At 36.2% G+C, this 26,462-nt stretch overlaps 1 protein-coding gene across 3 annotated transcripts in view; it reads right to left on the bottom strand.

Moving 5' to 3' along the window:
- Positions 1-25,869, bottom strand: part of LOC121369316 (WASH complex subunit 4-like) — a 56,680-nt gene extending 30,811 nt beyond the window's left edge. For 2 of the 3 annotated variants that reach the window (XM_041494294.1, XM_041494296.1), the window contains exons 1-13: positions 25,604-25,869; positions 24,822-24,961; positions 15,650-15,815; positions 14,344-14,411; positions 14,146-14,228; positions 13,689-13,731; positions 12,889-12,992; positions 12,393-12,513; positions 9,185-9,302; positions 7,527-7,654; positions 7,097-7,257; positions 4,851-4,856; positions 991-1,108 (exon numbers count right to left, since the gene is read on the bottom strand). In XM_041494294.1, the coding sequence (XP_041350228.1) occupies positions 991-1,108; positions 4,851-4,856; positions 7,097-7,257; positions 7,527-7,654; positions 9,185-9,302; positions 12,393-12,513; positions 12,889-12,992; positions 13,689-13,731; positions 14,146-14,228; positions 14,344-14,411; positions 15,650-15,815; positions 24,822-24,961; positions 25,604-25,664 (1,317 nt within the window). In that variant the 5' untranslated portion in view covers positions 25,665-25,869. The remainder of the gene's footprint in view (positions 1-990; positions 1,109-4,850; positions 4,857-7,096; positions 7,258-7,526; positions 7,655-9,184; positions 9,303-12,392; positions 12,514-12,888; positions 12,993-13,688; positions 13,732-14,145; positions 14,229-14,343; positions 14,412-15,649; positions 15,816-24,821; positions 24,962-25,603) is intronic. The other variant, XM_041494295.1, reaches the window with a different exon arrangement.
- Between the last annotated feature and the right edge of the window lie 593 nt (positions 25,870-26,462).

The raw sequence follows: 26,462 nt of genomic DNA, 5'->3' as shown, positions 1-26,462 counted from the left end.
CTGGTGGACTAGTAAAAATTCTGGTGGGCTAGTAAATTTTAGTTGGTTTTGGTCTGGCAGACTAATGAAAGTTTTTCTATTTCTGCACCCCTGCTTACAAGGGAGAGACTTTCATTTAATTATATTTGTTTACATAATTTTTCCATATTATGCTTGCCGCCAGTTATATTATAGGGCTATGAGACATGGAGGGAAATCAAAAGTGGAGTGTGTGGAATACAATATAATGACATGATTTGGCATTCATGTTCAGCGCTGGAATTAATATGCATAATGCTAGTTTACTTTATTCCTTGGTCTCATTATCATCTAGTGTAAATATCAGGTACTCGAGTCTAAGTTGAGTTTCACCCTCGAGTACTCGAGTCCAATATTTTGGACTCTTGGAAGCCCTACATAGAGCAATCTTTGATATAAACACAGTCTCTGAACTATAAGCACTCAGTGTGTTTACTAAATTTGATAATAACTGGTAACTTGTTTATTATCCTCTATATGTTCAAGATGCTGCCTTCATGCCCATTTGCAAAATTAACCAGAGAAATAGGGATGGGACGATTATTAGATGTTACTGAAAATCACCGTTTTAGGCCCACGGTTCGGTGCACCATTTCCCAATTACCAAACCGCGGTTCATTTAAAATTAAATATTTTTTTTATTGTTATTATATTTTTTAAATGATACATGTATAAATGTTTCCACACCTTGCTGGTAATCCCAATGACCCGTAAAGTATTTCAGCCAATCACAGTGCTCGATTCCCATAAACCTGACATGTTTGCATGGGCGATAGGTGCCATTCGGATCCTGCACTGAATCCGAGAATTTCTTGACAGAACCATAAAAATTGTAACCTCCCAAAATAGGAACTGACCTCAGTGATTAATTTGCCAAGAGAATAAACATTTTAAGTATGTTTTGTCCCATCCCTACAGAGAAAGTTAACATTTATTGGACTATCAGTCTCTACGTGTTATCCTGCTTCCTACCTGGATGAAGAGAAGACACCGGTTGTTGAGGTCCTCCATCAGGGTAGATCCTCGTGACAGGTTCGACTCCATGCGCACCATCCACGCAGTTACCTGGGCACTGTACGTCTGAACATCTCTACAAGCAGAGAAACAGTCACAAGTCAGACACTGTTACCAACAGTAATAGTTAAAACAGTCTCATGTTACACACTGTTACCAACAGTAATAGTGAAAACAATCTCAAGTCACACACTGTTACCAACAGTAATAGTTAAAACAGTCTAAGTCAGACACTGTTACCAACAGTAATAGTTAAAACTGTCTCAAGTTACACATTGTTACCAACAGTAATAGTTAAAACAGTCTAAGTCAGACATTGTTACCAACAGCAATATTTAAAACAGTCACACTATTACCAACAGAACAGTCACAAGTTAGACACTATTACCAACAATAATAGAAAAGACACACAAGACAGATACTTATACCAACAATAATAGTTAAAACAGTCACAACACAGACTATTACCAACAATAGTTAAAACAGTCACAAAATACTGTTAGCCACAATAATAGTTAAAACAATCACATGGATAAAAGGAATGTTTAATTTCATGATGCACTAAAACAAAAAGAAAAAAAAAATCTCAAGTCAAACACTATCAACAATAACAGAACAGTCACAAGTCAGATACTATGACCAACAATAATAGTTAAAACAGTCATATACTCAGGCTATTACCAACTATTACCAACAATAACAGAAGAGTCACAAGTAAACCACTATTAATAACAATCAACATGGTCACTAACAATAATAAACAGTCAGGTCTCAAAATATGGCAATTTTCTGATTTTGGTTATGGTGATAATTTTTTCTATCATTTGCAAAACAACTATATAATCAATGTATATATTTAATAATTTCCTTGAAATGATATTCAAGTATACATTGGATTAAGGCTCTGTACTTGGGATATATTCTGGGAGCTATGAAAACTTCCTGTACTCTATACATAACAACAAACCTTCCCCAGCCTCAAAATGTTTAACCTTTCAATAAAGACTTTCTTTGTATTGTAACCAGTCTTGAATTCTCACAAAAACTGACATTGATAAATAGGATTTAAGCATACACTCTTTAATTTGGAAGTTTTAATTAATTAGTTTTTTTAAATTAAAAATGAAAACAAAACTGATCCTCTTTCTTAAATGAGGAAATGAAAAAAGAGAGGTTTTTCAACCAGTTAAATCACCTTATATTTCAAGGCTGGAATGGAAGGAAGGAAATGTTTCATTTAACGATGCACTCTACACATTTTATTTACGGTTATATGGCATCAGACATATGGTTAAGGACTACACAGATATTGAGAGAGGACACCTGCTGTCGCCACTTCATGGGCTACTCTTTTCGATTAGCAGTAAAGGTATCTTTTATATGCACCATCCCACAAACAGGGTAGTACATACCACAGCCTTTCATATACCAGTCATGGTGCACTGGCTGGAATGAGAAACAGTCCAATGGGCCCACCGACAGGGATCAATCACAGACTGACCGTGCATCGAGTGAGCGCTTTACCACTGGGCTACGTCCCGACCCGTAGGCTGGAAAGTTAAAAACGTCCCAGCTCAAACACACATTATACCAACAACAAGCAACATCCTTAAATTAGGTACTTAGTTTCTCCAAACCGAAATCTTGAATTACTAATTTATTATAAACATTACTAATAAAAAGCATTATCATGGTTCTAACAGCCACCAGTAGTGTGAGATAACAAAAGCAATACTTTTAAATTGAAGCCATGTATTAATTTTAATTCCTCCCATTACTATGATAAATTTGCACGAGCAATATATTATAAATCTTTTCAGTATCTGTCAATACCTTGACTGGGATAATATTATAAGACATTAACCAAACCAGTTAGTTACAGAAAGCATCATTTTGTACTATTTGCTTTCCACACAGAAATTATTACTTAAAGTAATTTGTTTGACTCGGGTTACTGCAAATATTATTATAAATGACCAGAATTAACTAGCCTCAGTGACCAAGCTGTTAACCCATTGGTAGGTACTGGGTTCACACCCCAATACCGGCTCCCACCCAGAGTGAGGTTTTACAGTATTATAGGGAGGTTTAAAATTATTTCACCTACGTATCCATCACTAACAGCTAATCACTAACCCTCTGTTCTGGACAGACAGATCAGATAGTTAAGGTGTGTGCCCAGGACAGCATGCTTGAATCTTAACTGGATACAAGCATGAAAATAAATTGACAAGCATGCATAAATGAATGTTCAAGAAAGAAATGTAATTAACATGAAACTTAATGGACAAAAAGGCTTGACCCCTCTCCTATAAAGATATTACTCTCGTGGTTACAATGTGAGGAATGTCCCTTTAAATTTAGTTCATTTTTAAAGTGATGACTGTAAAATATATGATACACAATAGATACTGCCCTCTAATGGCTGTGAGTGAGATGAATTTAAAACAAAACAAACACTACAAAGAACGATAGCAATGTCTATGCTTGGCACCGTGAATATTTAAATAAAGCAATACACAGTAACAAAAGAAGAAACATCGTTAATGAAGTGATAGTAGAAGAAAGGAAGGCAATCTTTGGTCACTGGTAACATTTTAAACTAAGGCTAATCACAGTCTAACATACGGGTGTTTCGATACATGGTATTGAGTGTGTGTTCAAAACCAACTGCCACCACACAGGCTATTCCTACAAAGTAGTAGCAAGTGGTCTTTTATATGTATTTCCCACAGACAGGACAGCACATACCATAACCTTTGATGTACCAGTCAGTTTCTTTTACTGCCACAACAAAGACTATTCCTACCAAGTAGTAACAAGGGGTCTTTTATATACACTTTTCCAGACAGGACAGCACATACCATAACCTCTAATGTACCAGTCAGGGATTTGTCAGAGGGTACGGTACCAAAGGTAAAATTGCATACCCTAAAATCGTGGCAATTACTGGATATACTGTTTGTGTGACATTGTAATATTTGTATAGATACTAGTAGGGAACTGCTGTTAAAACTGTGTTAAAGTATATAAAATACAGGGTCAAATTTTGAAACATTCAAACCTAGATCCACCTAGTAATGGCACTTACGCTAAGTTTTATTGTTATTATGTACATTCAAATTATTTTCTGGCAAAAAGCCTGCCAGTAGTGGGGCATTGGTTTGAATGCCTGAAAACCTCCACACCAACAGGTCCAATAAGGGATTTGATCCTATGACCCACTGAACCTAAGACCAGCTTTCTACTTCTGGCCTATACCCCACCCTTCAGTGAATACAAGCTGTAAAGTGTAAACAAATATACAGTAATTACTTTCAAACCTGTTATTTAAAATAATGTTTAACACAAATAAAATATAGCAAGCTGAAATTATACAAAGCCTCTTTTTCTCGTATATATGTATATCTACATACATTTACCCTGCTTAAACATCTGCATTTAAGAAAAACACACTTCATTCATTCAGCCCACTGTATTTAAAAGGGTGGCTGCACTTTCCAATGACAACAAATATTTGAAAATGTCATAATAATCAAAACACCACTGAGTAATTATTATGTGGCTCCAGTATGGACATGTCTCCTATAACATGCAGTCACAATGAGTTATCTGGTGAGAAATATTTTAAAGTGAAAATGCCAATTTTGTAATTTAAAAAACAAAAGGAATGGCAAAATACTAATTGAGACTTAAAGAGAGTTCTTTTCAACAGAACTGTTAAGAGAAATACTTATTTCAATACTGCCAGTTAATAAAGCAAACATGTATTAGTAAGAAAAACTAATAAAGGCTGTTAGCAATGGAAGAATACAAACCTTGTCCTGTGGGAAGGAGGAAAATAAGAAAATATTTGAATAATTATTTATTAGTACCAAGCTAAAACTTGCAGTATGTACTGAAAGATCATCATACATTCTGAATATAAAATCCATTCAGTACGCAGTCAGCTACAGTCACTAACAAAACAATTTCTGATTCATCTGATTAACAATTTAAACAAGAATTCCACGGAATTACATGTTTCATGAACAATAAACATTCCATGTCAAGTATTGTTGCATCTACAGATGTTCATCTCATTGCATGATAAACATTTTTTAAAGGTTTTAAAAAGAAATTAAATTGAATTTAAATTCAAAATATTTTAAATATGCACTAACATAAGATTCAGAGAAGCAACTATAAAATTTAATTAAGTTTCTTAACATTGACCTAAACACTAAAGTATTTTAATTTAAAAAAATTAAAATAATTTTAATTGCATTAAGATCATATATAAGTGCAACTATAAACAAAGTTTCATTGTCTAGGACTTATGGTTTGTGAGAAATAAAACTAAACCATCATCAGAAAAGTAATACTGATACTTTGTTAAGGTGAGACAAAAATATAAAACATACTATTAATTTACAGATGCGGGTTTTAGATCGCATCAAAATAAGTATGCTCAAATAAAGTATAAAAGTGTTGACATCAAAACAACTGAAATATTATGCTTTAATGAGATGAAATAACTTGAAATGAAATTTTGAATATCTACAATCCTTCAGTAGTTGTTGATAACATTAATGCACTAAAAAAAAACTTGCTTTGCTCAGAACATAAAAATATATCTGGTGTGCCCAAAATTAATGAGATCTAAAACCCAAAGGTACAGATCAAACTGACCAATTAAAGTACCGGTAGTGACAATTTACATTTTAAGTGATACTGCTCACAGTTATTTATAAAAGCAGATTAGTTTGTTACATACAATTAGATTATAAATTTCAGAGAGTTAATATGCTAGTGTATTGTGCAAGATTTTACCAAAGGGTGTGAGATGTAAAGGCTGCATAAACCTCTGTGTTACATATACATCAAACTTCATGCTAGGGTCACATTTTTCCAAATGATCATTAATAATAGTAATTTAAGGTTAAGCAAAAAACCTAAAAATAATGAATATATATACAAGTATTCACCATTATATATTGAATAACAAACTTATTCTCAGTAGTAGTTTGGTTATTAGTATGCTACAATCAAGTATATTTGACAACTCTTTGATATTGAATAATACAGTATCTGTAAAACCTGGTTATATATAAGCTGTCTTATATATTGGGAAAAAAGTCAATATTGAATAGTATATTTATTATTATAATACATTGCTACATATATACAGCATTATACATATGAACACATTTTGATACACATACAACACCACTAGAACACTGATTTATTAATCATCGGCTATTGGATGTGAAACACTGAGTAATTCTGACATATAGTCTTAGAGAGGAAACCCTCTAAATTTTTCCATTAATAGCAAGGGATCTTTTATATGCACCATACACAGACAAGATAGCACATACCAAGGCCTTTGATATACCAGTCGCGATGCATTGGCTTGATTTTATAAGCTGATGGACATAGATTCCAAAATACATATCTTTTTATTTGATATGAAACTAATTCTGAGCAGCTAACAGCTAAATAACCAGAAACACATTGAATTTGACAAAATGAACAACTGAAGCAAAAGCTTTAAGTAATGACTAAGATTACGGGAAAAAAGCTATATTAACTGAAATCAATTTACACTGCATAATAACTAGTGTCAGCGGCTTTAACTGTATATTTGTAATATCTAGTTAGATATATGCTGTATTATATAATAGATGAAGCTACATTTCCACATGCATGTATTGCTGGATATATGCAAAGCCATTGTTTTTGTTCATTGTTTCCATATACATGCATTTATACCCATCCATGAAGGCATATTTATAAAAACAACTTTCAAAAGGACACGGGTCAGTTTAAGACTTGTTGAATTAATATTGATGACGATGTTTTCTTACGTATTACGTCATTTCTTGTGAGATTCTGAACATCCGTGATCACACACGATTTGTGAATAAGATGGAAACACAGACATGACAGACACATTATGTCAGTAATTCACATATTCCTAGATTCACAGAAAACGGACAGGAAAAGTGTACATATGCAACTGTAAGTTAACACTGATATTGAATAGTGTGTGTGTGTGTGTGTGTGTGTGTGTGTGTAATACCTGGTTAACATCTGGGTTTTCTGGGCGAGCCAGGCCTGCTGGGCGGGGAGAACTGCCGACAGTGCCTTACGGTCGAGAAACTGGGCTAGGTTGGGAAGTTTGTTTGTGAGGAAGTCATTAGGAAACCACACCACGTTGCCAATGAGATGGATACAAGGAATCTGTCACAACAGAGACACGGATTATTATACACTTATTGTTGTTAAACATTGTATTTCACTCTCTACAGATATGATTGGAAAAAAGCCAGATTGGATTTAAATTTAGAAATCATTATAAAATATTGATTATCAAAACATTTAATACATATATAATAAAGCTTGTAAGATAATTATAAAGACTTGTTTCAAAAAATCATTAACACTTAATTTCAAAACAATTAAGAGTTACTTGCAGAGAATTCTAAATACATGTTAAAAATATAAATTACCTTTTTGTACACATCCCAGATAGACTTGAACAGACGTTTGTCAAGGACTCGAAATATTTGAAAGTGAAGGATGTACAGTCCACACAGTCCAACAAACTGGTATCTCTGATCTACCTCATTCATCTCTCCTGTAAACAAACACAACAGATCAGAAACCAGACACAAAGTGGTATCTCTGATCTACCTCATTCACCTCCCCTGTAAACAAATACAACAGATTAGAAACCAGACACAAAGTGGTATCTCTGATCTATCTTATTCAACTCCCCTGTAAACAAACACAACAGATCAAAAACCAGACACAAAGTGGGATCTCTGATCTATCTCATTCACCTCCCCTGTAAACAAATACGACAGATTAGAAACCAGACACAAAGTGGTAGCTCTGATCTACCTCATTCACCTCACCTGTAAACAAACACAACAGATCAGAAACCAGACACAAAGTGGTATCTCTGATCTACCTCATTCACCTCCCCTGTAAACAAACACAACAGATCAAAAACCAGACACAAAGTGGGATCTCTGATCTATCTCATTCACCTCTCCTGTAAACAAATACAACAGATTAGAAACCAGACACAAAGTGGTATCTCTGATCTACCTCATTGACCTCCCCTGTAAACAAATACAACAGATTAGAAACCAGACACAAAGTGATATCTCTGATCTACCTCATTCACCTCCCATGTAAACAAATACAACAGATCAGAAACAAGACACAAAGTGGTATCTTTGTGTATCTGTGATCTATCTCATTCACCTCCCCTGTAAACAAATACAACAGATTAGAAACCAGACACAAAGTGGTATCTCTGATTTACCTCATTCACCTCACATATAAACAAATACAACAGATCAGAAACCAGACAGAAAGTGGTACCTCATTCATCTCACCTGTAAACAAACAACAGATCAGAAACCAGACACAAACGGATACTAATAAACTAATTCAGTGAATAAAGAAATAATTTGTGACGTAACATTGATAACATATTTAGTTTTTAAATGCTGGAGCTAGACACAAAAGTTGATTCCACTGGAAAAGTGATACCTATGTCTAACATTTTTACTTTGTCAAGGCAGCCTAATAAAAAAAGCTAAATAATGAAAGGTGTTTCTGTTTCCATCTTTGTGCTAGTACGAGATGAGCAGGAGCCTGTCATACAGAAACCTGTGCCTAATTCCACCAAGTGATCGTAACACTAAAATCACCTTAAGTGCATGACTATATAGTTCTAAGATTGCATCGTGGAACAGGGGCGAGACGTAGCTAAGTGGTATAGCAGTTGCTTGATGCACGGTCAGTCTAGGATCGATCCCCGTCGGTGGACCCATTGGGCTATTTCTCGTTCCAGCCAGTGCTTCACAACTGGTGTAACAAAGACTGTGGTATGTAATATCCTGTCTGTGGGATGGTGCATATAAAAGATCCCTTGTTGCTAATCGAAAAGAGTGGCCCTTTTTGTGGCAACAGCGGGTTTCCTCTCTCAATATATGCGTGGTCCTTAACCATATGTTTCACGACATATAACCATAAATAAAATATGTTTAGTGCGTCGTTAAATAAAAACATTTCCTTCCTTCGTGGACTAGGGACCTAGTTAATAATATACTGTGGAATCAGGTCTACCATACACTATCCAATGAAGTGTTACCAATTCGGCTCTCCAAATCAACGACGATATCTCGAATGTTGATGGCAAACTCTTCAGCAAACGACCCATTCTTGGACACATTAACCTTGGTGTCATCAAAGATCTGCTCCACGCAGTTCTGGAAAACAACAATATGTGATCTAGAAAACGGAATTCAAAGAAAGTACACTGAATGAGTTAGGCATGGGTGTGTTTAAAATCATGGGATGAAAACAGTGCTTTGGAAATTATGCCCTTAATAAAAATAAACAGTCCTAACTACAGTGTAATCATATGTGAAGCAAGACCGAGAAATCAAATGACTAAGATTATTTCAGTTATGTGTGTGTTAAGACAAAATGTTTTAAAATCATTTAAGAATTGTATTATTAATCACTCTGGTCAGACCTGTCAACCCTCCCAGATTCCGCAGGAGTCTCCCGGTATTTGATCAAATCTCCTTTTCCCTGTGCGGGAGACAATTTCTCCTGTTAAATGACATTTTTGTAAGCATAAAAAAAAATCGATCCTCTTTTGTCAAAATAACATAAGGGAAGTAACTCTGCCTTTTTTTCTCATTCGGAAAATGTCGACTACTTTCGGTTTCTGAGAATGTAACAGGCCGAATTGTCCCGACTGTTTAACCTTTGCCGAAGTGAGAATTGTGGGATAGCCTATTTATATTGTTAAAAAAGCACATGGAGTTTATAAAATGACGTGTTATTATAATGTTTGTTGTCATCGTAATGGCTACGAAGCATGTTGCCACTAATTCAACAGGCTGTGTATAGACATTCAGTGTTGCCATATAAAAAAAAATATATATCCAATTTAGTTCTAATAACACCTCTGAATTGTAAAATATCTTCCCACTGGATTACATAATGCAACTATGACGAATCTGAACTGCCAGACTCCGAGTTGACAGCGATACACACGATGCATGTTAAAATCACATGTCACAAGACAACGAAAAGACCAATTAGCTGTATATACATACTTGTGTCAGTTAATTTTGTATGTTTGTGCAGTAAAATGTTGGTTATAAGGGTACACTTCAAGAAATTATTTTTGTACAATTAAAAAATGTTGTGTTTAACAATGACATAAAGTTACTCACGGAAATGGGTATAATTCCGGTATATTTCACGCGATGTCAGTAATGAGGTTTTACTTATGATTAATGAAAATACAATGTTTATTGCATCATTATAATGATTTTAAATAAGTACCACGCCACTGTTCCTCATTATAGTAAAAATTGAATATTAATTTATAAGATTTATATAAATTTGTCTTTGGTACTTAGGTACCACAAATGATAATGTAATGCAACCTGTAAGGCTGTAAGTTAATACCGGAAATGTACTAATTAATTTTTTTATTTCTTGTTCATGTTCTTAACATTTTTGGATAAAAATAAAAATAATAATTTAAGTATGCATTAAATCATAATAATATTTTTTAAACTTAAAAAAAACAAAAAAACAAAAAAAACATTTTTAATAAAAAAAAAAAAAAATTAATGCCAAGATCTAAGGTTAAGAAGTATATATGACATTATATAGTATTCATATAAGTTATTGTAATAATGTTTTTTTTTAAATCTTGCGATTTTGGGTTAAATTGTGTGAATTTAAAAAATCTCCTGCTTTTTGACAAAATCTCCTGCTTTTTCAACACACACCTCCTGCTTTCTCTTGACTTAAGGTTGACAGGTCTGACTCTGGTTTATGTACATTTTTGTATGGTCAAGGGAGATAACTGCACCATTACTTTGTAAAACAAGAGAGACTATGTATTGAACACTGTTCACAAAGAACATGTTCTTGTCACATCACAAGGCAAGGTAGTGGGGGATTTAAAAACACAAAACACATTGACAAACACATTCACCAGGCACCATGCTTATAAACCTTTTGAGTCTTGACTCGATATTCTAACAGTCTTCACGAAAAACTTTTTGAGACACTTGCCCTTGGGCAAGTGGGCTTGTAAAACTTAATCGCCTGAATGAACTTCTAGATGCCCATTTATGCCAAATTTATTGTAAGTCTGTCATAGTCGGCCTTTTTCAAATTATAAAGACACTCAGCTGCCTTGCTTTGTGATAAAGGGGCAGATTTTGCGATGCATTTTTCATTTGCCCTACCATGTACTTTTGAAGCCTCATGCTGCTTGATGGACTCGAGTCGAAAGTGGTTTGACCCCTTTACAAACGCCGAATCTACGTCGGTACCAAAATCAGTACAGGCCGTACTAAACATTTTCTCGCCGTCGTATTTCAACCATTGGCGGTTGTTCAACCATAGCGGCTGGAAGCTATGTTTTCTTTTTGCTTCATACTCTGTTTTTGATGACGCCTGTCATTCAGATGGCCGTTTCTTCCCCGGCTTTGCACCCTCGACATATCGCAAGAAACTCGACATGTTGTCATGCAGTTGTTTTCATTTGTTAACAGGAAATGACCTAAGCGACAGTATCGGATCGTTTCGCCCTAATTCCCGTTCGCACCAGCCATAAATATGGGTATCGGGCAGAATGTGTGAAAAAGGTCTGGGGGTGGGTCGTTTCACTCCAAAATTGTAGATTTCTTACCGAGCAACAGGACACGTGATTTTATACAAAATTTTATGATCTAATGCATGCACTTGTAGTATAAACATCTATACAAAAAATTAGGATGAAACGACCCGGGGTGAGGAAACAAAAATTTCCTTTCCAGTATCTAGTGATACCAGGGGCGAGGTATCGATCGGCCGACCCGTCATAAACCCGAGATGTCAGTAAAGCGAAAATGTGAATTTCTGTCTGCTTCTAGACGACTTTCATTTCCGGTGTAAAAAATTCATAACTTTAAAAGTATTTGGAAAAAACATTTCCTGTTGGGCATGTGAGATTGGAAAATTTACACGTCTGTTGCGATTTCTACACGTCTCGGGCATGGGGCACCTGGCTAATTTCGCAGACTGCTCTAATAGAGTCTGAGACTTTAACGTCATGGCAATGCCATACAAATTGTATGAGTGTGACTTCATTAGAGATTGAGTCTGGACTCTAAAAGTTTTATAAGCACAAGCTGAGAACAGTTTCAAATACATGCATAATTACATCTACGTGAGTTTCAGCTTAATGTTTGCATTACAGGTTCAGGAAGTATCTCTAGATATGTGACGGATGAAGATCAAATGCTGTAGGCCTACTAGACAACGGATGATTATTTGCTGACCTGAAAGATCATCCCATCGAGCAGTCTTCCCTCCAGCATCATCATGAGTTTCTCAAATGGACGCAGCTTATCTCCAGACGCACTGAACTTGGTGGGGTCATGCCGGACCGACTTCACCATTCTGATACACAAAACACAGCAGAGACAACATTTTAACATGGAACTTTCTCTACATCACTCATAGTTACAAAACATTGTGGGATCATGTCAAACTGACAAGAACGAAATACACACAATATCTTAAAGACCCATGGTTTTAAAATATGTACCTTTTTTTCTACCAATAACAGGACAACTGGAAATATTCACATAAGGAGAGCAGGACGATATATTTAAAAATAAGCATCATAATGACAAATAATAAAGCTTCATGATGAAAGTCAAGTGTATAATCACTCACCGCTTCCTATCTTTTGACGAGTATGAGGCAAGCGGGAGCAACTGCTCAACTGTCATGAAGAGATTTGAGACATACATTATTTAATTTAATACCCACCTCTTATAGAGGGTCCAGTGTTCCTTGAGAGTCGCATGGTTATCAATAATCTCATCCAGTGTGATCAGGACTTCTAGCAGACCACCAAGATGCAGAAAAACAACCTACAAGTTAAAACACAACTCTTCATTACTTTTATAATTGTAAAACAAGTCAAAAAACAACTCTTGCATTACTTTTATAATGTAAACAAGTCAAAACATTCCAAAAACAGTTAGCATTCCTTGCTTATTGCTGTGTTTCATTTGTATTTTTGAACTAAAATATTTAATTAACCACATGCTGATGTATAACACAACTAAAAATCAAATGATCAGCTAATGTGAATTATATACAAGACGAATCAGATAACTTAAGTGAATTAGTAGTAATTGTGTTGGAACAGCTGGAACAGTTGTCTTAAAAAACACTCTTCCTCGCTCTCCTTTTAGCATTCGTGGTCTTAGTTTAGTTTCTTTCTACTCCATGCTTGTATACCCTGGACTGACAGGATTATCTGCAGTTCACTTATTACTCGACATGATGTGGGTGGGCTTGAGTGGGCACAAACAGCCAGAATGACATTTGACCGCTTCCAGCTAGCAGGAATAATCATGGTTTTTAATCAATGCTAAAATTAAGAGGCTTTTATCTGTTAAACTATTGGTATGTGTTGGTGCTCTGGGTATGCATCATTCCAATTCACATTTTATAGTTCTAACCACTTTAAATATGATTATCTGCTTATTACACCAACATATTAATTAATGAGGTGGTCACATAATTAAAAATGAACACTGTATTTGTTAAATTAAACTTACTGGAACGTGTACATCAGTCATGTCTATCATCTTAGGTCCAGCACTGAAAGGAAATCAGTGTATTATTGATAGGCTACCAGCTTCCTAAAATAAGGTCAAATGTCAATTTTCTTTGACTAAGATATTTCAATTTTCAAAGACAAAAATTAGCACCTGTTTATAGGATGCCAAATAAGTTACACGTACAAACATTCAAGGAACACTGAAGCATTAAAATATGGAGCAAATTTTAAAAATGTTTTCATAAACAAAAATTATAAATTTACTTGTTCCTATAAGAGTCAAACAAATTCAGAAAAACTATGAAAATTTATGGCTATAGAAAATGGTTTTGGCATCTTGTTTAAATGTATATCTTTGTGATCATAATCTATCATATTTAAAACTATAAAGTTATTTTTTATGGTTCTAATTTTAAACAGTTTTATAAAGAACAACCAGTGATAAGAAACCCAACCTTGCCAACGAGTAAAGACAGGAAAACTGCTGAACCACATTCTTCACAACTTCATATGACCGCGAAACAAAACACGACAGTTCCTGAAAACATATCAAGAGATTTAAAAACAAGCAGGGGTTAGATTACAGAAATTCAACTAAAAAATGCTAAATCTTGCAAATCTTACATACACCTAACATCCAAATGTTAACATACCTGTAAAAGGGGAATAATTCTCCCCATCTGAACCTGTGCATCTCCTTCCTCCAGCCCTGTCTCAGGTTCTGAAAAACAAAACAGACATGTTACATTTAAACAACAATAATTCTCCCCATCTGAACCTGTGCATCTCCTTCCTCCAGCCCTGTCTCAGGTTCTGAAAAACAAAACAGACATGTTACATTTAAACAACAACAACGTTGTCAGATTTAAAAACAACAACACGGTCATGTTACATGTAATCACCAGCAACTAACCTCCTGAATGATGAGATTAAAACCAATTAACCAATGAAAAGGATGCTTTACCATCTTGGTACAGTGTGATTGGCACCTTTTTATTTGTGGTGGAATCTATCTGTACTCAATAGCCTATTTCAGACCGATGTTCTTTCTACTTACTGACAGAGAGAGTACCCTTTTAACATGCCCCAAAACGACTTAAGTTTTGGGGGGGGACATGTCTATCCCTGGTCTGGCCTCTGGATAGCCAGTGGTCTGGTCCGGGACAGAATAGGAATGGACAATTTAGAACTATTATACAAAAGGGGAATTGGGACTTTAATAATAATAATTTTAAAAATTAAAAGCGCTAAAAAACATTTAATTATTATTAAAAAAAGAGAAGAAAAAAATATATATATTTATTATAATTTTAGTCACTACTAATTTACATTGGGCAGTTCAAAAATTAAACATAATAAAATTTAAACAAAAAGAATATTAGCCCTAAGGAGGTAAGGTGGGAGGTTGGGCTTAAGCTTAACAGGTTTATTTAGTAGGTTTTATTTAGGAAGAGACACTGTTCCTATCCAGAACTTCAGTGTGACCAACCAAGAAGGGAGGGAGGGCGAGAAGGAGTTCTAGACAAACATAGCCAACCCTACAGAATTGTCAGCTGTACAGAAGAAAGGAAAGGAAAGGAAATGTTTTATTTAACGACGCACTCAACACATTTTATTTACGGTTATATGGCGTCAGACATATGGTTAAGGACCACACAGATTTTGAGAAGAAACCCGCTGTCGCCATTACATGGGCTACTCTTCCGATTGGCAGCAAGGGATCTTTTATTTGCGCTTCCCACAGGCAGGATAGCACAAACCATAGTTATGGATCACTGGTCGGTGCAAGTGGTTTACACCTACCCATTGAGCCTTGCGGAGCACTCACTCAGGGTTTGGAGTCGGTATCTGGATTAAAAATCCCATGCCTCGACTGGGATCCGAACCCAGTACCTACCAGCCTGTAGACCGATGGCCTGCCACGACGCCACCGAGGCCGGTCTGTACAGAAGAACTTACCACCTTCACCATAGAAGAGCAGAGCATTGTAGAACTTAGTTTCCGCTTCATGCTTCAACGCGTCCAGCTCACAACATAACGCTGCCAACACAGTGAGCACCTTGTTGAGGATTTTGTTGTCTGTTCGAATCAACTGCAACAGGTTAGTCTGTTCATATGGCAAGACCTGACAAATAAAGTGAAAACTTTATTTCATATTTAAATTCACTTTTTGTTCTGATATGATTCCTCAATATATATATATATACACATACACATACACATACACATACACATACACATATATATACAGTGAAACCTCGATAATCCGGAAACCCCACCTTACGGACAGCAAAACCAAAAAACGAACTTCTTATGTTGTAAATGTGTTCGTTAATCCGGAAATTCGGCTTCCGGAACCGGACGGCCATTATTCAAAACGAACTGTAAAAAATAACAGCTTAATGCTTCGTTTAACCGGAGGCCATTTAAGAACTTGAAATCGTTTGATCGCAGATTAATTAGTAACTGCACCATTGTTGTGTGAACCGTAGCCGTCAACATGGCTGCACAGGGTATCACACCTCGGTTTTGTTTGAAGCTTGGCTGCGTAGTGTTCACTTATCTGCGGTCGTTAACACATGCCTTTGAACAGTTAATTAATAGGAATTGTTTATGCTTCGTAATGCTGGTTTGAGCAACAGTAATCAACTGGAGATTGCATAAAACATCCGTGGATGTTACTTTGACACAAATCGCTTTTTATTGTCATGGCTAGCCAACAGAAAAAACGAAAACGTCACGAAATTACAGCATTTGAGAAACGAGAAATATGTCAGTACAAACTAACGAATACGAAAGCCAGTCTAGACAGCATGTCAAAACATTTTGGTAACACCTTTGGTCACGAAATCGGAAAATCAACGATTGGTGACATTCTCAAAAATAAAGAAAAATGGCTGAAGATTGCAGAGGACGAAGCGTCACTCTCACGGTTTCGAAATGCCAAGAACCAAAAGTTAGAAGAGGCGTTGTACTTATGGTTAAGTGACATGTCTAGCAAAAATGCAGCTATTAACGATCAAATGTTGATAGAAAAAGCCAAAAATCTGGGAGAAAAAATAAACATCACTGATTTTGCCTACTCCTGGGGGTGGTTAGTACGTTTCAAGTCTCGCCATAATGTTATCAAGCGTGTGTATGAAGGTGAAGCGTAAAGCGCCCACAAAACTGCAGTTGTTAAGGGAAGGGAAGAACTGAAAGAAGTATTGAAAAGTTACGAGCTTCAGGATATTTTCAATTTGGATGAAACTGGACTTTTCTTCAAACTAGGGCCAAACTATACATTAGTGTCTAAACCAGTGAAAGGTGTGAAACGTTCAAAAGAAAGGATAATAATTGAGTTGTGTGCTAATGCTACGGGGGATATCAAAATCAAACTGTTTGTGATCGCGAAAGCATGACAGCCACGTTGTTTTGGCAGTGATTTTAATCTGGTGTATGTGCGATACCGAAACAACAAAAAGGCGTGGATGACTTCAGATCTGTTTTGTGATTGGCTGAGAGCATTTGATCGGCAAATGAAGTCACGCGGCCAACATGTGATTCTCTTTGTTGATAATGCTGTCAGTCATTCATGTAAAGATACGGCATTGTCTCATGTGAAAGTGCATTTTCTTCCCCCAAATACCACTGCACACATCCAGCCAATGGATGGCGGTATAATTCGTGTGTTCAAAGCTCACTACAGAAGGTATTTAGTTCGGCTCTTTCTAAAATGTGTTGAAGATGGGAAAGCGCAAGTGGTCAACTTGAGACAGGTGTTAAGATTTGTTAAACAGTAATGGGGAGAGGTGACAAGTGCAACGATTCGCAACTGTTACAAGCATGTAGATATCCTTCCCGATACTGACGAAGATGAAGATGATTTGGTGCTTTCCGAGTTACGTGATTTGTTGAAGTCCTATCAAAATTCCGCTGACGAAGGAGGTTCTGTTCTGACAGCGGAGGAATATGGCGACATACTGCAACTTGTAGGTGAACAAACAACACCAGATGAACCGGCTGAACCCAGTGACGACGATGACAATGATGTTTTACCACACGAAGCCCCTTCAGCAAATGACGCAAGACAGCATATTGAATCGCTTGTGAGGTACTTTGAAACCATTGGAGATGAATCGAACTTAGAACTTGTATTAAAGATGCAGATGTCGTTTGAATCAAACTGTTCGGTTAGACAACCAATCATCACAGAATATTTTATAAAGCACTGAAACTACGGGAACCAAAGCTGTGTACTGTATACAATGTATGTTTTAAAAATAAAATGTGTAGTTGAATTTTATATTTTTTACTTTTTTTATTAGTGGTTTGTAATTCAAGGGAGATTACTCTATGGACGATTCAGTACTCCGGAAATTCGTTAGTCCGGACGTTTTAAAAAAAAACCATACTGTCTGGATTATCGAGGTCTTTCTAAAATGTGTTGAAGATGGGAAGCGCAAGTGGTCAACTTGAGACAGGCGTTAAGATTTGTTAAACAGTCATGGGGAGAGGTGACAAGTGCAACGATATATACATATATATACACATATATATATATATACACATATATATATATATATATATATATATACACATATATATACATATACATATATATATACATATATATATATATATACATATATATATACATATATATATATATATATATATATATATATATACATATATATATACATATATATATATATATACATATATATATATATATATACTCTTCAAAAAAAGAAACGCAAAAGGGTACAAATGGGTTATAACTCCGATTTTATGTTTCCTACCGGTTCATGCTTTGTGAATATAAGGTCATTGCATGTCCCAAACACATTCCCACGGTTACATTCGATAAAACGCATCTACTGTACAATAAAGTTCCAAAATGTGAATATTCGCAAAAACGCAGCCACGTGCAAACCATGTCACCACTGCACGTGCGTTGTCTGCACGTGCAACATGAACACCGACAGTATAAAAGTGCAGGGTGTTCGCTTGCCTGGCCTCTGTATCTGGCCAACAGTTGACAATCCAGGACATGCCACGTCTCCGTGAACCGCAGAGAAACAATGCCATCGGCCGACTAGACGCAGGCGAATCCAGAACGGCCGTTGCCACGGCATTCCATGTGTCCCCAAGTACCATCTCCAGACCGTGGGACCGTTACCAGCAACATGGATCAACATGTGACCTCCCTAGATCCGGTCGACCACGGGTCACTACCCCCGGGCAGGACCGCTACATCCGGGTACGCCACCTTCGGGAACGATTGACTACTGCCACCTCCACAGCCGCAGCAATACCAGGTTTGCGCAGGATATCCGACCAGACCGTACGGAACCGCCTACATGAGGTAGGAATTCGTGCCAGACGTCCAGTTCGAGGTGTCATCTTAACACCACAACACCGTCGACTCCGACTGCAGTGGTGCCAGATTCATCGACAATGGCCTCAACTGCGATGGAGACAGGTGTGGTTCAGTGACGAGTCCCGATTTCTGTTCCGACGTCATGATGGAAGATGTCGCGTGTATAGGCGTCGTGGTGAACGTTATGTGGCAAACTGCGTGCAGGAAGTGGACAGATTCGGCGGGGGTAGTGTCATGGTGTGGGCAGCCATCTCACACACTGGCAGAACTGACCTGGTCCACGTGCAGGGCAACCTGAATGCACAGGGCTACATTGACCAGATCCTCCGGCCACACATCGTTCCAGTTATGGCCAACGACAACACAGTGTTCCAACATGACAATGCCAGGCCTCACACAGCACGTCTCACAACGGCTTTCCTACAGAACAACAACATTAATGTCCTTCCTTGGCCATCGATATATCACCGGATTTGAACCCAATTGAGCATCTATGGGACGAGTTGGACCGACGCCTCCAACAGCGACAACCACAACCCCAGACCCTGCCCGAGCTGGCAGCAGCCTTGCAGGCCGAGTGGGCCACCATCCCCCGGGACGTCATCCGTACTCTGGTTGCTTCAATGGGCAGGCGGTGCCAGGCAGTTGTCAACACACGCGGAGGCCACACCCGGTATTGACTCCAGATGACCTTGGTGGTGTGTCCTATCACTTACTCACAATGGACTAGAGTGAATTGTGAACAATCCTGCAACATTTGGTAATTATCGGACTCACCATTCAATAATTAAATCAATTCTCCAAATGTTACGACAATGTGGTTTTGCGTTTCTTCTTTTGAAGAGTATATATATATATATATATATATATATATATATATATACATACATACATACATACATACATATATATATACATATATATATATACATATACATATATATATATACATATACATATATACATATATACATATATATATACATATATACATATCAGGGGTGGGGAAAAGGCCTTTTCTGCCGGTCTGGGACCGATTCTCGATCTCTGAGACCGAAATTATTTTTTAAAAACGTTTGTTTGCCGGTCCCACTTTTGTCATTCTTGTCGGTCCGAACCACCTGTCCATTTCTGTTATTGGAACAAATTCTTATCCGTCAAGTGGACCGGCCTGCCCAGACATCGGTATCTCATGCATGATTTAAAATAATAAATAAATAGTAGTCAGTATAGCTTGTGTTTCGGACGTCTGTGATTTTAAAGTCTGCCTAAGTATATATCGTCAGTCACTGAAGTCGGACCTACAGTAGTGTCAATCCACAGCCACTAGGCTAAACATTAATTTTGTCAAAGTTGCTGAGCCAGTCAAGAGATAAAACAGACGTTAACAATAACACCATTCTTGGTGAGAGAGCCATCAAGGTATTACACTCCAATTAAAACAAAGGACCCAGAGTTTGCAACTGGTTACAATCAACACCTGTCAACACCTATGTACGGAGCTTTGTCGGGTCGAGTGTCCCTGTCGGAAGCAAGAGACTTTTGTGCAATACAAACTGCTTGAAATAGCATAAAATATACTGAAATAATCAATAAATGTATTTATTGTTGACTGTTCAATGTAGTCTATCCAATAATTATAAAGGATTTTAAAATTAACAAAAGGTTTCCACTTTCTTGTTAACAAGTGGGAGTAAGCAGAACAGCTACATGTACTGGTTATCTCAAGAGCCAGTAGAGGTCAGATTTCATCCAATCAGTGATGACGTTATTAATCTCTTTGTCTAAACATGTGCTAGCTTAGGCTGTCAAACGCTTCAACGGTGCGATCTTTTATGAATTTTCAGGACACAGTACTGAATACTCGTACTTTTTATACATATATGGGATTTAAATTCATAACTTTTATTCCTTTTTTATATTATTTATTCCATTATGTAAAATATATACAATTTGTGGGGTGGTTTTTTCCCACTGAGGTGATAAAAAAATGTTATTATTTTATTCCTTTCTTTTTCCCCCTCTCCCCCCCTCCCCCCCCCCCCCCCCCCCGTTAATGAAGACATCAAGCGGGACCGATTGACAATTTTATTTTTCCCCACCCCTGATACATATATATATACATATATATATATATATATATACATATATATATATACATATATATATATACATACATATATATATACATATATATATATACATATATATATATACATACATATATATATATACATATATATATATATATATATATACATACATATATATATATATATATATATATATATATATATATATACATACATATATATATATACATATATATATATATATATATATATACATACATATATATACATACATATATATATATACATACATATATATACATACATATATATATATACATACATACATACATATATACATATATACACACATAGATATACACATATAGATACACACATATATACACACATATATACATACATATATATATACACACATATATACATATATATATACACATATATACATATATATATACACATATATATATATACATATATACACACGTATATACATACGTATATATACTGAACAAAATAAGAAACTTCCGCTAACTTTGCTTGAACATAACTTGATGAAAACAAACCGGGCGAATAATTGTTATATATGCGTTTAAAGAGTGTTCCATGATGCATCGTTTGGTGCAAAAATCATGGCCATAGGTTAACAGAAACTGGGAGAAATTTTGACCAAATGTGGTAGGGGTTAAAAAATAAAAAAAAAACCCACTTAATAACGGGTATGACCACCTCTTGAATTGACCACTGCAGTGCATCGCAGGCGCATATAATTGACTAAAGTGTTGATTTTTGCCTGTGGAATATTGTTCCATTCCTAAATGACCGCTTGGCTAAGTTCGTTGACGTTAGCGGGTGGGTTGGGACGACGCCTCAATCGTCTGTCCAGACTATCCCAGACATGCTCGATGGGTTGAGATCAGGACTTTTAGCGGGCCAGTCATCAATGAAATCAATGTTATTTGTCCTAAGAAAATTTACAGTGTCTCTAGCTGTATGAGATGTGGCATTATCATGCTGAAAAATCGAGATGTTGGCATTGTTATGGAACAGAGGAATGACGTGATGAGCGAGAATGTCATCGCGGTAACGTTGAGCATTTAAATTGCCATCAATGACGACTAGTGGTGAACGATAACCATGGGCAATGGCTGCTCAGACCATGACACAAACCCCACCCCCGAAACGATCTCGTTCAAGAACACAACAGTCAGCATAGCGTTCATTTCTCCTACGGTAGACGCGCACCCTGCCATCACCACGTTGTAAAGAAAATCTGGATTCATCCGGAAAAAAGAACGGTATTCCAGCGTCGCCGTATTCAAAGAGTGTGTACACGTGCCCAATTAAGACGATGACGTTGCGTTAAAACGCATCTGACGTAAGGACGTCGTGCATGTAAACCGTTCTCCCGCAAACGATTACGAACAGTTTGCCCACTGATTCGGTTATTATGAAGGCCAGGTGTGTTAGCAGCAGTAGCAGTTTGGAATCGATTGCGCAAATGCGTGTTCATGATATAGTGGTCTTGACCACGCGTTGTAACATGCGAACGTCAACGACGTGGCAAGTCGTTGGTGCTTCCTGTCGTTCGAAATCTTACGCGTATCACTCGACTAGAACTCCCAACATGCCTTGCAACATCTTCTGTCGACATGCCAGCATCAAGCATGCCAATCGCCCGTTCGCGTAAATTATTGGGTATTCTTGGCATACTAAAAATGCTACAATGTAAAAAACGTTAATTATTTTACAAATTTTGAAGCGTTTTCGTTCACTTGACAACAATGTCAGTAAGACAAGTAAAACAAATTGACTGAATACTACACGGAACATGTCGAACCATGCATGCACGTGCAAATTGAATTTCACGTTGTCGATGATTTAACAGTGCAAAAATAATCGATAAAATTCATGAATCCTGATAATACAGCTCAATATAGAATACTATACGAGTTTTCGCTAGATATCATTTTTACGAAACGAGTGAACTTCCCAAGGTATCTGACCGAATGAAAGTGAGGTCAGATACCTTGGGAATTTCACGAGTTTCGTAAAAATGATGTCTAGCGAAAACGAGTGTGGTATTTTATTTATTACCTACCTTCAAACAATTGAATATTTGTCATAAAAAATAGAAATTCTTGCATTTCGAATATGTAAACATTTTACACTGTGGCGGAATGATATGACGAGACTGTGCACTACGGTATGTCCCAAAGGTCGCCGCTTAACAAAATAGTTTGTTCTACTTCCGTTTTTTTTTTTAATCCATATTTCGTCCCCAAACCAGCTCGCTACCTGTCTGGTCGTCCCAGTTTTACATATATACATGTATATTTTTATTACAGAAAAAAATGAATGAAATATATAGTAAAAGTTGTGGAATGTTGACAACGTAATTTGTCATGAATGAAAAAAAAAGTCCCGGTAGACTTACTGTCCAACCAATGAAAAGACGTACATCCGGTACGACCCTCGTGGTGTGTACCGTATTTGTACGACACCACTATACCAGGTGGGTGATAAAGGCTAATACTACCTATATAATTTCATTACACAATGAATTCTTTAACACAACAAATACTATATGTACAAATCAGAAGATATATATATATAAAATAAAAGTAATGTCTCTGTTTAAAACCACAAGTTTAAAATCTCAACGTTTCGTCAACTAAATGTTGACACCGTCAGAAGAAAACTAGATATAAAAAATACAGTGGTTTTGAAATTGGTTATCAAAAGATTAAAATTTTATGTATGTACAGTTTCTTTTGGACATCAGTATGTTATGATCTTATGTTAGATTAAAACAAGTATGAAAATGATATTAGAAAGGGGAAAAAATGAAAAACATTGAAGGGTCTTTAAAAGAATGGAGTTTCTGAGAGCTTTTAGCAAAGAAAAACAGGGACAGGGACAGATTTCAAGTGGCACCAAAGTTTAACACTACTGAAAAATCAGTTGAATTTTCATCTTTGATAAGACCAATAAACATGTTCAGACCATTATATTAGGACAACAAAGGCAAAGTAAATTAAATGCACAGTGTTAAAGATGATAATACAATTAAGTCTGTATGAATATAAAAACATACATTTGTATATATTAATGTAAAACTGCTCAGTCATGCACACTCAAAACAGTGTATTTAACAAGTGCTTCCGACAGCTGAGATACACCACCACTACATCAATACATAGGATAATATGTAACTCGTTGGCAGAGAGCCTGCCTTAGATGTCATGGGCAACAGCAACCAATCCCAACCATCATTGGTAAATAAAAGGCTGTGGTACCTGGGTATGTGCTGTTCTGACTACAGGTATGAAACTGTACAATAAAAGATTTCTTCTTGCTGTTTGGTAAGAGTAGCTTATGTAGTGGCAACCGGTTTGTTTTCTCACTAACTGGACCAAATAATGTGCTCAGTAATCCAGGGCTAGCTCTGTGTGTACAGAACATTTTGCCAAATGGTCTAATGTACTCCACAAATTGCAGAAACACACCATTATTTTCAACAAAATATCAACCGTAGCATGAAATTCTTTCACCAAATTAAAATAAAATTTGCCAGTTGTTTAAAATTTGCTATTGTTTAGACAATAAAGAAAGTTTTAAAATGTCCTGATGTATCAAGAAACAAATATTTCTTTGCTTTCGATGTGTGTACCTGTAGAGCTATTGGATCAAGGGTCATATCCCAGCAGTCTCCAATAGACTCATCAAGAGCATCTTCTATCTCCTTTAGCTGTGATGCATAATCTTCAAGGAACTTTCCATATTTCCTCAGCTGCAGTTCACCAACAATTTCTATAAACAACAGGTATCACATCTTAAGCTAAAAAAAATATAAGATGCCATGAGGTCTAATTAACAATACTATAGAAGGAGCCTCAGTCCGAGGTTCAACTCAGCTGAATAAACTGTTACTGTGTTGGGGTTTTTATTACTTCACTCATTTAGGCTAAACAAAATCGGATTATTACAATAATTTTGGCTAATTATCACAATTGTTTAACTTTTCCTTTAAAATGAGAACGTTATACCTTCAACTATATTCCCATAAAAAATTATAACCAAATAATTTAAGTTACTAGGAAAGGTTTTTTTTTATTGTAGAATCTTTAGTGGACCGACAGAATTGGGCACATTCAGTTGAACTTGAATTAAACATTAATATTTTGCCAGGCAAGTGCTCCGGACGGGTCAGGATTCATCAATTTCAAAAAATGTGTTACAGTGCGATATGACAGGAATTTAGTAATAATTTAACTTTTGAAAACTGACAGTTTCATCACTAAGGACAGTCTAGCCATATTTTTACATTAAAAAAACTAAACCAAAACAGATTAGGATTAGAAAATAGTTGAGCTAATTCGTGTTACTAAATGAATTTATCCACAGCATGATACTTAAATGACTGATTGACTCAACATACAACATATCACATACTTAATGAACCGTCGTCAAATTTGTCAAATTCCCAATCTGCAGTTGTTGCTTTTGCAGCCATGTTGATGAATGGCCCCACCTCCTTTTCGTCAACTTAATCGTACAGCTCGGCGTATTCGAAGCGGGGATTTTAAATAATATATCAGATTGTACCACAGTGTAAAAATTACCAATGATGCAATGCCACATTTGAAATAATTAGCTACATGTTTCTAGATTTATTAACATCATAACTTTAATTCTTAAAACTTCTCCAGAAAACGGAAGTACACAATAAAAATCATGTGACTTACGTCATGTGACCATTATTTCCGTTTTGTTCGTAAATTTATTTTCCTTTCCCATAGGAGCATTAGCATATAACCTGGAAAAAATTAGTAGAAAGCTGAAATTTTCATTAAAGCTCCAGAAAGTCATACCTGTACCAACATCATAAAGTTCTGCAAATTATACCCTGTGGCATTTTTTAAAATTCAAGATGGCCGCCATTACCATCAGCGATAAATGGGAAAACTCCAGAAGCACAATAACTGCTCAACCACAGGCTTCAGAACGTAAATCCATGTTTGGAGTGTGCTGAATCCAGTGTGTGCAAATATGTTTCAATTCCATCTGAAATAATCCAAGATGGCTACTAACAAAGCTAATAATCGGCAAAAAAACCAGGCATTTCTTTACTTTAGAGCTATAATAATACATAATTCACAATACATTAAACTGAAGAGGGGTTTTACAAACAAAATCTTGATAAATGGAGATAGGGCAAAACACAAAATGTCTGTTTTTGTTCAGCATGTGTGTGAATTATGACCTTGCAAGTGAATTTTGACCTTGCGTATAAATTTTCTTGTTCTTGTTT

Source organism: Gigantopelta aegis, chromosome 3 (assembly GCF_016097555.1).
Source record: "Gigantopelta aegis isolate Gae_Host chromosome 3, Gae_host_genome, whole genome shotgun sequence".
In the NCBI taxonomy this organism is placed as follows: Eukaryota; Metazoa; Mollusca; class Gastropoda; order Neomphalida; family Peltospiridae; genus Gigantopelta; species Gigantopelta aegis.
This window is presented reverse-complemented; position numbering and strand designations above follow the sequence as displayed.